The sequence below is a fragment of the Typopeltis vanoorti genome, chromosome 1 (assembly GCF_054136105.1).
Source record: "Typopeltis vanoorti isolate ZY-2024b chromosome 1, IOZ_Tvanoo_1.0, whole genome shotgun sequence".
Lineage (NCBI taxonomy): Eukaryota > Metazoa > Arthropoda > Arachnida > Uropygi > Thelyphonidae > Typopeltis > Typopeltis vanoorti.
Window position 1 is genome coordinate 99,820,071 of NC_143549.1, and position 14,594 is coordinate 99,834,664.

Consider the following 14,594-nt stretch of genomic DNA (forward strand, 5'->3'; position numbering starts at 1 on the left):
CTGTTTTATCTCTGCAGGTCAGTGTCCTTCTCATAATTGCAGCAATCCTCTGTGTTACCTTCACCACCTTTGCAATATGTCCCCTAAATTTCAGGTTTCTATCAGTCATCAACCCCAGATCTCTTGTCTCCCTTACTTCCTCCAGTATAACTCCTCCCATGGAGTATGCAGTTTCCCAAACCTCAAGACCTTACATTTTGCTGTATTAAACTGATAAACCCCCATTCATTTGCCCATCTATCTAGCTTATTCAAATCCTCTTGCAGGGCTACCACATCTGTACTATTACTAATAATCCTTCCCAGCTTTGCATCATCTGCAAACAACTAAATATCCCCTTTCAATCCACTGGCAATGTCATTGATATAAAGGTTAAACAATATAGGTCCTAGTACTGAGTCCTGTGGGACCCTACTTGTAACCTTCTGCCTCCTTGAAACTGCTCCACCATAGACAACTCTCTGATACTTATCAGACAGCCAATCCTGAATCCAGTTGACCAATCTGACATCTAGACCGATGTGCTGCAACTTAAATATCAGCTTATCATGTAGCACCCTGTCAAATGCCTTCGCTAAGTCTAAGAAAATTGCAGTATATGCCTTTCCCTCATCTAATGTTCTTGTAACTTTATTATAAAAGGCTAGCATATTGCTAAAACAAGAGCGCCTGTTCACAAATCCATGTTGACTCTCACAGATAACATTACCCTCATCTGCCCAATGCTGTATACGGTCCCTCACTACTTTCTCCAAGATCTTAACAACTACTGATGACACACAAACTGGCCTATAATTAGACACTTCCAGTCTGTTGCCACCCTTATGCAATGGCACTATCTTACCTTCCTTCCATTCCCTGGGCACCTTTCCTGCAGCCAGACTTTCATTGAAAAGCCAGTTCAAAGGCACTGTCAATTCCCTAGTATACATTCTCTCAAAACTCGTGGTGAAATATCATCCGGTCCCACAGCTTTACTGACATCCAGAGTACTTGGTATCTGAAACACACTCTCCTCCTGTACCTCTAAACCTCGAACCTGCCCTATCCCTCTAGCATTAAAACTAACTCCTCAAGGATGAAATACTCCAATAAAGTGTTCATTGAACAATTCCACTATGTCCTCTGGAGCAGTCACTCTATTCCCATTTTTATCCCACAATATCATTCTTCCACAGTCATTTTTCCTCTTACTGGACACATAACTAAAAAATTCAATAGGATATTCTTTGTATTTTAGGGCCAATCTCCTCTCATATTCCAATTTCGCTTTCCTTACCACACTAGTCACTCTTCTGGCCTGTGTCTTATACTCTTCATGCATCTTCTCTTCACCTGTCTCCTTATATCTCTTCCATAGCCTCTTTTTTGCATGCAATTCCTGTTTAATATTGCTTGTCATCCACTTTACTCCAAATTGTGTCCTCTTCTTCACTCGTGGTATACAACTTACCATCACTGCTAACAAATATTCTTTCACAATTTCCCACACACTAATGATATCCCGGCCTTCCAATTCCTCCCTCCATGAAACTTCCCGAAGTTAACGTCTAAGAGTATTATAATCACCTGCTTTATAATTCCACATAAGTTCCTGTCTCTTTGATACTCCTGCATGTCTATTCATTTTCCAAGTCAAAACCATATGGTCACTCTCTCCAACTGGTGAGAGAGATGTCATCTCATTTATTATCAACTCTTCTGATGCTATAACCAAATCCAAAACTCTTGAACCTCTTGTTCCCTCTGTTACATGTTCCCTAAGACATTTGTCCCTCAAGAATTCTAGAAATTCCATTCCCCTATTGCTACTTGCATCTTCCTCTCTCCAATTTATAATACTCTAGTTAAAATCTCCCATAATAATCATTCTTCTTGCACTTGCCAAACTTAACTGTCTAAACATCTCCTGGTCCCCATCCTCTGTGCTCCTGGGTCTGAAGCAACACCCCACTAAATATCCTGTCTTGCCCACCTCTACCTCACACCATATGCTCTCAAAATCATTTGTCTCACTACCTTCCAAAGCCTCCACTCTTAGAGGAAATAGGTTGTCACTTATCATAAGCAGTACCCAACCACCACACTTTCCCCTCCTATCCTGCCAAAAAATGCTGTACCCAGCGATTTCTGTTCCTGTTATTATATCCTCTTCTGTCAACCACGTCTCAGTGATCCCAATAATTTTTGGCCAGGCTGATGCTATCTGCGTCACCAATTCCTCTCCCTTATTCCGGATACTCCTGGCATTAGTATAAAGCATATAAATGCCATTGTATCTATACCCTGCATTATCCCCTCTAGATTCCACTGGACTCAGTGTTACCTGATGTCGTCTCCCTTCTCCCAAGTATCCATTCCCACAAGATGCCACCCCTGCTATCATCCTCCCTGGGACACACTGACTCGTTCAGAACAGCAATATCTCCAGATGCCTACATCCTTCCTCATTCAAATGTAAGCGGTCTCTCGCATACAATTCCTCTCTTTCCTCAAACGCACTCCAAGCATCCAGATATACCAGTCCTCTCTTGTCACACATTCTAGCTATTATGTCATTCAATATTACCTCTCTTCTGCTCAGCTCGTCATTATCATACCTAGGCAACATGCACACTATTTTTCCTCTCTCTGTCTTCTTCCATACAGCCCCAAGCAAAAATCTCATGTCTCTCGCTGTCCGACTTACATTACCACTCACGTCATTTGTTCCTACCATCATAATCATCGCATCCACCCTTTCACTTCTCTTAATTGCCATAGCCACCCTTTCTATTGTTCCACCTGGCAAACACTTCTCACGCATCCTATCTTGAACACCACAGATCATTGAGTCACCATACATTATACCTCTTACCATTCCCTCTCTCCTATTGTTTCCATTCTCTCCTCTTCTTTCATTCCCATAAGTCTCTCTCATTCCCTCTCATCTACTGCTATTCTCTCTTCTAGCATTCCCATTCCCCTCTCTCTCCTACTACTGTTTCCATTCTCTCCTCTTCTAGCACTCCCATACATCTCTCTCTCTCTCATTCCCTCTCTCCTACTGTTTCCATTTTCTCCACTTCTAGCACTTCCATATCCCTCTCTCATGTCATCTCTCCTACTATTTCCATCCTCTCGTCTTCTAGCATTCCCATACCTCTCTCTCCTACTGTTTCCATCCTCTCATCTGCTAGCGTTCCCATACTTTTCTCTCATTCCCTCTCTTCTACTGTTTCCTTTCTCTCCTCTTCTAGCACCCCCCATACCTCTCACTCATTACCTCTCTTCTACTGTTTCCTTTCTTTCCTCTTCTAACACTCCCAAAATTCTCTCTCTCCCCTACTTTGATTTGCCTTGCATTTATATCTTCCATTCTCCTAATCTTATCTTTCATACGTCTGCTCTCATTCACAAGACATTCCACCTCCTCTTTCAGCTCATCTATCTCCCTCTGCTGGTCAGTCACTCTTAATCTAAATTCAATAAATAACTATATTTGACAAGAAATTATATTCTTTAATCCTTTATCCAAGTGTAAGCAAAAAAGAAGTTTACATGTGAAATATTGGTTGGTAGCGATAGCAGGAACAAATGACTTCATTGAAAACAAGTATAATCTAAGAATAAGATATGAGGAGATTGTTGAGAAGAATATAAGGTAATAGTGTGGTAGAAAAGGTAGTCACTGTGTTGCCCAGGTATAAACGTGATGAGTTGAGACATAGAGCAAGAATGATGTTAGCAGAAATGTGTGAAGGGGAAGGAGTGTGGTTTGTCAATGAGGAAGGACATTGAGACAAATGGATTTGCATAAGAGTGTAAGTCACCTGGAGAGGTAGTTGGTTGGAAGGGAGAGTAATGAGTGCAGAGAATGGATCTGAACAAGTAAGAAGCAATGTGGAGGAGCAGAAGCATAAGGGAGGAGAGATTGAAGTGGTGCTTATGAATGGAGAATTGAATAGCATGAGTGTGAGGATTGAGAGAACAAGTGAGCAAGGCAGACAGGGAAATGGGGAGGGAGGGCAGGGTGAGCCAGGGGTAGACAGGAGGAGCACAGCTTGAGAAAGGTTGATGCCTTTTAATTGTTGAATTTCTATAGTTGTATACAGATGATAGAAGTATCAGAAACAAAGAGAAAATGTCATATTGACTGAGTTCATTTACCAAAAAATTGTTGGAATAAGTGAGACATGGTTGAATGAGAATGATATCCTGAGAGAAATAGAGATGGAGGAATATGGTGTTTTTCGTGAAGAGAAAAAAGGCAAACATAGAGGTGAAGTGTTGATGGTGATAGAAAACCAAGTTGTGCCTATGCAAGGCAGAGTGCAAGGGAGAAATAGTGATAGTGGTTTTGAGGCAGTATGGTAATTCATTGGAAAGACTTATACACTGGTCATCCATGGTGATATTATTTAAGGAAATTAACAATATATATTACTAATATATTAATATATTAATTAGAAAACACCTTTAATTAATATTTATGATATTTTGGCAATGTCAAATTGCCATCTTCAGGGAACAAACAACAAATTGATATGTTCATGTAGGCACTACATAGGATAAGTTGGTTGGTTTATAGTTGATTAGCACAAGGACAGCAATGGTCATACTGCACTATAGCAAAGGTTATAACAATACACAAGGTATTAATAAATAGTCAAATATAAATTAGTAAATAATATGTATGTATAAAAGCAATGCAGTGTCTGCATATAAAGAAAATTTATAATCAAGTGTGTTTGTATAAATTAATTCTTTGCAAAAAGTTAAAAACATCATACAATTTGTCCATATCTGATAACATCTGCCTGAGTGTACGTGGCTCAGCTAAATAGGTAAAAATTTCATTCCTCTCTTGTGTGAAGTGCTAGTGCACCACCAGAATATGACAAATGGTGAGATGCGTGTTGCATTGTTCACACATAGGTGAGTCATCAGTCCTCGGTAAATAAGAATAAGTGACTGTGACTTACGCAGTGTCTAGCAAGAACAACTTCATGATGGAGGTTTAATGGAGTATCGACAGCACTAGGAAAGGATTAAAAACTAATTTTAATGCTTCTAATACTTTGTCTCAGTCACTGAGACATCTTCAGGGAGTACAATTAACACATTTAACACAAACACACACACACAAAGCCAACATAATACCTAACGAAATATGCGGGTGACTGTGAACAAAATTAGAATGATATACAATTTTCTGGAAGGATAGAAATGTGAAAAGAAAAGGGTCAGTGCTTAACTCAGATTGCAGAGGATTAAAGAGGAATTGTGTCTGCAAAGTGTGGAAGTTGATAGTGCATACACAGATTTTGAATCTGTGTGATGTGAAGTTGAAATAAACTGGTTAGTATATCTGATAGGATGCTATTAAGCTAGGGAATGCAGAGAATGCCGATTGTGAAATGTTTAGGCAAATTAGTTGGCATATAAAAAGAAGATGATCCTGAGGGAAGACTTTAATTACAGGAATATAAACTGGAAGGAAGAGATAGTGTATGGGAACAAGGAGAGTAAGTTTGTGAAATTTCTGAGAAATAAGTATCTTAAGCAGTACGTGAGTGAAGCAACTAGAGGCTTTAATGTTTTGGATTTGGTAATAACTTCACAGGATGTAGTTGTTAATGAAGTGTTGACACTGCTGCCAGTTGGTGAGAGTGATCATGAGCTACTTGTTTGGGAAGTGATGAAACAAGAAAAGGTGCCAAAAATGGATACATGTGGAAGTATAAAGCTGGTGATTATAGGAAGTTCTGTAGTCAGTTATCATCAGTACATTGGGTAGATCAGTTGAGTAGATAAGATGTTGACAATGCATAGAAGCTCACAAGGCAGTATCTGACAAAAGCAATGTGTGACTGCATACTAAGGGTTAAGCGAGTAAATAGAGTAGGAGTGAAATGGATGAACAGTGAAATTTAGCAAGCTGTGCTGGATAAGAAAATGTTATGGAGGAGGTAGAAGGCTGTTGGTGGTGATTAGACCCATGAAGAGTATAAAGTTCAGGCTAGAAATGTGACAAGCATGGTAAAGAAAGAAAAGGTGAAGTATGAGAGGAGATGGCTGGTCAGGCCAAGGTTAACTCAGGGAATTTTTCCACTACATGGCAAGCAAGAGGAAGAATATTCATAGCAGATTAACATTGGTGGATAGTCATGGCAGCAGACTAACAGCTGCAAAGGAATATAGTGGAATTATTGAACAAGCAATTATCAGCATTTATCATACTGGTGTAAATGGTGCAGTGGAATATATAGAAGAGAGGCAGCTATTGGGAGAACTGGAAGTGAAAGGAACAGAGGTGTATCAGATGTTGGTTGGGTTATATGTGAATTAAGGAATGTGCACCACGGTTGGCTATGCCCCTGACCTGGTTATTTAATGAAAGTCTTGCAGTGGGTAGGGTCCCTAAGGAGTGGAGAGAAGGCAAAATAAATAGTACCACTCCACAACTATATAACTCCAACTATATAAAGGCCAATCTGTATAACTGCAGCTGTGGTCAAGGTGTTGGAGAGATTGGTAAGGAATAGAATACAGAATTAGGTTGATGGACATAGCATTCTTTATGATGGTCAACATGGATTTGTAAAGGGTAGGTCCTGTTTTAGTAATTTACTTGCATTTTATGATAAGGTAACAAGCATGTTAGGTAAGAGAGAATTATATACAGTGATATTCTTAGCCTTTGCAAAAGCGTTTGATAGTTTACCACATGATAAGTTGATGTACAAGCTGCAGAGGATGGGAATAGACATTAGTTGGATGGATCAGAGATTGGCTCTCTGAATGATACCAGCAGGTTGTGTATGATGGAGCATACACAACCTGCTGTGTATGCAAGGGGCCCCAAGAACAGAACTCTAGCATTCCCCAGAGTTCTGTTCTCGGGCCCCCTGCTGTTTAACTTGTTTGTATTCGACATATCATGTGGACTGACTGGAGATCTTCAGTTATTTGCTGATGATGCAATGGTAGGAAGAATTATAAGTATCACTGCTGATATTAATTCCCTTCAGGAAGATTTGAATAGACTTTTTACTTGAACAAAAGAGTAGTGTTATAGTTTTAATATCAATAAGTGCAAGGTGTTGCATTACATATAATGCAAAAACGAACTGTTTGTGTGAAAGTGGGTAGAGTGAGTTGGTAAGAAATGGGTTATTAATGAATCTAGTTGTCCTCTTCTGTATTGAGTCAAGTATTTTTATGGAGTTCTTAGTTCCTCACTCCAAATGTGAGAGCAGTATTCAATAGCTGGTCAGATTTGTGATTTGTATAAAGTTAACAGCTGTTCAGAGGTGAAATAATGTCTTGAGCAAAAGTGGGATCCTAGTTTTTTTTTTGAGGCTGAGGAGGCAAAGGTTAATAAATGATGTGTTTATGCTAGGAGAGATTCCAAGAAAAGAAATCTCATTTTGTCTAGGGATTTTAGTGTTGTCGTGATAATACTGGAAAAAAACGATTCTTTTTTGTGGGGAAATAATGCAGAACTGAGTTTTGCTAGCATTGTAATTGGCAAGGTTATCTGAATCCCCATTAAGGATGGCATGGAGATCAGAACTAATCTCCATGTTAGTTCTGACATGGAGATCATACACCTAATGGATGTCAAGTGAAGTAGGTCTTTGATATACAAAAGGAAGGAGGGTTGATGAGAGAACAAAACCTTCTGTAACCCCAGTGTTTGTTGAATAGTGAGAGGATAAGGAACAGTCCAACATCACACATAGCAGTAAGCTGAGAATCCAATTGCAGAAATCATGTGACAGACCACATGATGAGAGTTTGCTTAGTAGGCCTTTGTGCCAGGCCCAGTTAAAAGCTTTGGAGATATTAAGTGCAACCGCTTGATATCTCCAAACTTTTTCGTCAAACTTCTCCATGGTTTGTCAGAGCTAGGTGACACGTGTGAGTAGATCTCCTGTTGATCAGCAGCAACAGAATCCATATGGTGGTCATTTATTAGCTGGGTGCCTTCAAGAGTTGTAGTGTAGGAGTTGGGAATTGATGGTTTTTCTGTTATTTTAAAAGGATTGAGGTGAATGAGATAGGGCAGTAGTTTGTTGATTGATTTTGTCACTGTTCTTGGGAATGAGTTGAACATAAGCCAAGTTCCAGGCTGAGGGGTAGATACCAGTGGAGATGAGAGGACAGGACAGGATAGGAGTCATTTCTGATGCACAAACCTTCAGGACAATTGGAGGAATGCCATCAGGACCAGAAGACTTTCTTGTGTCTAATTTGGACAATATTCTTCTGATCTCTTTCTGGCAAAAGGACAGAGGAGGCATTGAGTATGGGCATCTGGAATGGTTGTGGGGGGGGGGGGATTACCATGGTGAGTTATGTATTCATTGGAGATAAGGCTACAGTGGAGTAAGAGAGCATTGATATACTCGTATGAGCAGTCAGTTCTGGTACACAAACATTTTGAGGAATGCCATCAAAGCCAGGAGACTTTCCTATGTTTAATTTGGAAAATATTTTTGTGATCTCTTTCTGGTGCAAGAACAAAGGGGGCATTGACTATGGGCATCTAGAATGGTTGGGGACATTTACCATGCTCAGTTATGCATGCAATATCCTGACTTCACCAAAGTGTAAAGTCAGGCTTTTGGATTTTTCTGTGATGCAATAGAGCTATCTGGGTATGATGAGAGCAGGAGTAGTGTTGGACAAAAGTTACGACAATTACTTTGGAGAGAAAGAGATCAAAAGGCTTGGCTGTCCTTTGGACAAACTTCAAGTTCTTCTTTTCTTCTTTCAAACTCCCTTTTGGAAACACTGATAGTTTTCTTGCAACTATTTCAGGCTTCAGTATAAGTGCTAAAGGAGGGTGGAGTTCCTGATGTAAGCCTTGTATGCTGGTAGTATGCTTGATTTTTTGTTTATACAGCCTTGGCACATATATTGGAGACCCAAGGCCCAGTTAGAGAATGGCAGTTCAGAGTAGTGTGGGGGAATGCAGGTTTCCATACCAGTAAGGATTACTTTGGTGATACATTCAGCGTATATGTTTGGGTTTGAGGGCCATGGGAACGAGGCATAGAGACCATGGAAACTATTCCACTTTGTCACTATTATAATGCCAAATTACTTTTGTATGGAAATGGCTGTGTGAGAGTTGTTCAATGGAGAGAGGGGAGACAAGCACTAGATTGTGGTCTGAATTACGTAGGAGGGGGGGGGGGGGCTCACTACATTCACTGTATACTTGGAAGGGTCACTGGTGAGGAAGAAAATGACATTCCCACAATCATTCTTAATACCCAACATTCCAGAAATCTGATAATCAGTAACTCTTCTCTAGACTATTTCAGAATGTCTTCATCTCCTTAAAAACTAATTAACCAAGTCTACAAAGATTACTTGAGGCACTGTATAGTGGAACAATACCCTCCTTACATCTACCCTTGTAATATCCTCTTCCTCATTGTCACAATCATTGTGGTGTCCTTATGATCTTTGAAATATAATCCCTAAATTTTAGGTTCTTGTCCACTATTAACATCAGATGACTTAATTCCTCTATCTTCTTGAAAACATTTTCCATCAACTGAATATGCTGTATCCAATCCTTGTCTTCCAAATTTTAAACGTTACAGGTCATAGCACTGAACTGGTACCTGTACTCATGTGTCCATACAATTTGAATCCTTGTGAAGAAGTACAGTAGCTATTTCACTCTTCATAATTCTCCTTAACTTTACATCATATGCAAACAACTGCATATCTCCATTTAAACTTTTCCCAGTATCATTAACATATAAGTTAAACAATAATTTCTCTAAAACGGACACTCTGTAACCCACCACTTTTGACTTTCCTCTTTCAGGACTCTCATCCACAGTACCGTTGACAGGGTGTGGCATAGAGGTACCCTGCCTCACAGTGCCTCTTAATTAAGGGCGCTTGTTCAGCCATATTACGGTAGGCGCCGTATTAGGGCAACAAGATGTTTTACAACATCTGATGTAGATGCAATAGATTTATTTGAAGAATTAAAAATTATCTCAAAAATAATACAAGAGAAAAGTGGTCCTCACCAAATTTTATCATATATATATATATATATATATATATGATAAAACCAAAATCTTGTAGAAATTTATCCCAACGTAACCACGGTCCTAAGGATACTATTAACAATTTCTGTTAGCGTAGCAAGCGCGTAAATAAGTTTTTCCAAGCTTAAACTGATTAAAAATTATTTGCGAACAGCAATGACCCAAGAAAGATTGGTTGGTCTAGCAACTATATCAATAGAGGCAGACATAGCTTATAATTTAAATTTAGAAGAGCTTATAAACACTTTTTTTTGTGTGATATCCCCATAGAGCAAACATTTAATTAATATTATTATGCAATTGTTTTGCATTAATGTTTCTGTTGTAATAAAGACAAAATAGCAATTGGAGATTTTCTTATATTTTTGTCTTATAATCTATCAAGGGCGATATTTGATTGTTTGCTTCAGGGCGTGATCTAATCTGGTGACAGCCCTGCTCATCCGGATGATCATATATCTCCTGCTATTACTAACAGTTACTATTTTGCACTAAAATACCATACTAATTTTCTTACACACACACACACACATTTATATATATATATATATATATAAAAGATACAGTATATATAATATTGTATTTATAACTTTTATCTAGTCATGTGAAATTATCTTCTGAAATTTGAAGGTTGACAGGTATATTTCATATTTATGATATGTTGTTTTTGTTACAGTGGGAACCAGAGCATGAAGGAGTCAGTTGCGAAAACTTTCAACGATGGAAAGACACACACACACCAGAACCTCCCCCTAGTGGGCTTGTCAAGAAATTAATAGAAAGTGGCATAAGTAAGGAGACTGAATTTTTTATGCAATTACAATTACAAAGCATTATCTATGTACAATTAGATAACACTGTTACTTTTAACAATATTCTTTCATTGTATTATACTTCACAAGAAATACTGTATATTCTTTTTATCTATATTTTATTCTAATTTAAGCAAACAAAGGTTTCTACTCTTTGTATGTTCAAAACAAACTATTTATATGTAGGAAGAAGCAGCTAACTTCCCATTGCATTGTTCTTTTATTTCTTCCTTAATGTGTAGCATAATTTTCTGGTGCATGTATCATTTCATATACAGTAGACCTCCCACTTTTATGACCCAACTGGTTCCTGGAAACCATTGTTAAGGGATTATTATTATTATTATTACAAGACACCTCCAGGGAGTCCTAAGACTCATCGAGGGAGGGCACCTACTCTGCATCTCTCCACCTCTGTCTTCATCTACACCAGCACCATTTACTGCCTAGACAATTACAAACATCCAGTGCATGGTGGGATTTGAACCCACAGCCTTTTGGCTGGAGAGTGGATATGCTAACCACTCAGCCAACCAGGCTGGCATATATATATATGTGTGTGTGTGTGTGTGTGTGTGTGTGTGTGTGTGTGTGTGTGTGTGTGTGTGATATTTTCTTCTTGTGTTGGTGCCACTTGCTGTTTCTATGATTCCTGAAGATGTTCTAAAGTTAGATAGCAGAATGGATCCATGTGAGGGCCTTGGTGAATTTGATAATGAGGGATTCAGGATATTGTTTCAACACTGGAGCTCAACACACATCACAAATCAAACTCTAATTTCCAATAGGTTCCAAGTTATACATTAGAGTTATATTCTTGGAAATACAGTTTGAATTATAATAGCATAATATAACATAATGTAAACTTTTTTAAAAAAATTTTTAAGATGGTGCTTATCATGGAATGAGACAACTGAAATTTGGAGGCAAGTTCCATCACTTCCTTTTTGAATTCATGAAGGTTTAGAATTTCATTTTTCTCTTTTAATGTTATTGCTTTTCGCTTCTGTAAGGATTCTGTATTCTCAAATTCACTTCTTCTTTTCTAGATATTTTTGAGGGTTAATATGTACTGTAAGTAAATGATTTTAAATTAAATTGACAATAAATAAAGAGTGAGGCAAACTACAACGGTTCACTCTAACTGCAGGCCGTAGACTAATAAATTCCTGGGATAGCCTTGGAATTACTGTAGGCACATTTATTGCTTTTTTGGATGTGGAAGTTTCTGTGCATGTGTGTGTGTGTGTGTGTTGATCTCGACTGTTGAAACAATATCCTGAATCCCTCATTATCAAATTCACCAGGGTCCATATATGGATCCATTCTGCTATCTAACTCAAGAACATCTTCAGGAAAAATAGAAACAGCAAGCGGCACCAACACAAGAAGAAAATATCATATATATATGTGCCAGCCTGGTTGGCCGAGTGGTTAGCATATCCACTCGGCCAACCAAAAAGGCTGTGGGTTCAAATCCCACCATGGACATGGATATTTGTGATTGTCTGTGAAGTAGGCAGTAGATGGCACTGTTGTAGATGATGATGGAGACAGAGAAATGTAGAGTAGGTGCCCTCCCTTGATGAGTCTTAGGACTCCCTGAGGTGTTGTATAATAATAATAATAATAATCTATATATATTGATATGTCATCTTTAATCATTCATTCACCAACTGAACATCCAATTGGGAGAATATTACCATTTGTTATCCAGATGGGTTTAAAAGGGTTGCAGTATCCCCCAAAATCTGTAAAAAAAACATTCTGAGCAACTCCTTCATACAACATCATCAACGTGGGGAATACAAATTAGCAGTATTCCCATCTCCCTCAAGTTTATCAAGTGGAATCTTAATATAATGGCACTTTCCTTGGTGTTCCAGGCTAACTGATTCATTCCAAATTGAAGGAACAAAGAACGAGCTATAAAACAAATCTTGATGCATATGAATGGCAACCTTGTACAAACTAAGAACATTTTCATTATATTTGAAACTTCCAGCCCTCTAACCTTCATAAAAGTAGGACATTTTTAAAGGAATAGAGGTGGAAGGGTATGATGTGTTTCGTGAGGATAGAAGGGGTAAAAAAGTAAGGGAAGTGTTATTGATGATAGAGAAAGAGTTATGTCCGTACAAAGTAGAGATGCAAGACGGAAATAGTGCCAGTGGTTTTGAGGCAGTATGGTGTAAGATAGAGGTGAATGGAATCAAATACTTGTTGGGATGTTGTTATAGACCAGGTAATGTGGATGGTGGTGATAGTGAAATGTGTAGTCAAATTAGCCACGCAAATAAGAAAACAGTGATCATTATGGGTGATTTTAATTATGGCAGTATAGACTGGAATGATGAGATAGCAACTGGAAGTAAAGAAAATGAGTTTCTTGAGTTTTTGAGGGATAACTACTTCAGATAGTATGTAACAGAGGGCACACGAGGATTAAGGGTCTTGGATTTGGTCATCTCATCAGAGGACGTAATTATAAATGAGGTGTCAAATCATTCACCAATTGGTGAGAGTGACCATGAGGTGATTACCTAGGTGGTTGCCAGCAGTGCGAGGACCCCTGTGAGGAAAAAGGTATATGTAGAACTACAAGGGGGGGAGAGATTATGAAGAGCTCAAGAGACAGCTGGCGGGTGTAGCGTGAAATGAGGAGTTAGCTGGAAAAGAGATCAATGCAGCTTTGGGGATTTTCAAAAACTATGTATTCCAAGGGTGAGAAGGTTAAATAAAGTAGGTGTGAGATGGATGAATAAAGAGATTAAGCATGCGATACAGAGAAAAAGGTCATATTGTGGAGGCAGCATTAGAGAAGTGGAAATAACTACTTTCATGAGGTCTACAAAGACCAGGCAAGGAGGGTGACTTGGTTGGTGAGAGTAGCTAAAGAGAGGTATGAACAGCAGTTAACGAATGAAGACAAAAAGAATCCTAGGGAGTTCTTTCAATATGTAGCCAGCAAAAGAAAGAATGATCATGACATTGATTGGAGAAAATGGTATAAAGACGGCTGTTGCAGAATGTGTGGTGGAGATACTTAATGAGCAGTTCATAAAGATCTTTGAATCTTGTGAATGTGACTTCATGGAGAGATTGAGAGCAGTTGATGATGGGGAGGAGAGACTGACTGTAAGTGAGCAAGAGGTGTTGGTGTTTGGGGAGTTGAGTAAACCAGATGTAAATAAGGCTGTGGGACTTGATAATATATCATCGCATATTCTGAAGGAATGTGCCAGGGAGTTCTCACCTGTCTTGACATATTTTTTAATACGAGTCTTGCACTTGGTCAAGTTCCTAAGGAGTGGAAGAAAGGCAAGATTGTGCCACTTCATAAAGGAGGTGATCGAACTCAAGCATCAAACTATAGATGTATCTGTGTGTCAGGTGTTGTTGGAGAAGCTTATGAGAACTAGGATCCAGAGTTGGGCTGACAACAATCATATTATCTTTGATGGACAGAATGGATTTGCTAAAGGGAGGTCATGTTTTAGTAATCTCCTTACTTATTACAATAAAGTGACTGCTTCCTTGGACAGAGGAGAAGGATACACAATAATATACTTGGATTTTTCAAAGGCTTTTGATAGAGTACCTCATGATAAGTTGACAGTCAAACTAGAGCAGATGGGGTTGGATATTAGATTAGTCCATTGGATTGGAGACTGGCTATCTGATAGATATCAACAAGTTATGTATGGGGGTGCGATAT

General features: G+C 38.7%; 1 protein-coding gene across 1 annotated transcript in view; it reads left to right on the forward strand.

Annotated features, from left to right (window-relative positions):
- The window catches only part of LOC150110251 (uncharacterized), a 653,148-nt gene that overhangs the window by 523,291 nt on the left and 115,263 nt on the right, over positions 1-14,594 (forward strand). The window contains exon 18 of the mRNA XM_090398596.1: positions 10,741-10,855. Within this exon, the coding sequence (XP_090254722.1) occupies positions 10,741-10,855 (115 nt within the window). The remainder of the gene's footprint in view (positions 1-10,740; positions 10,856-14,594) is intronic.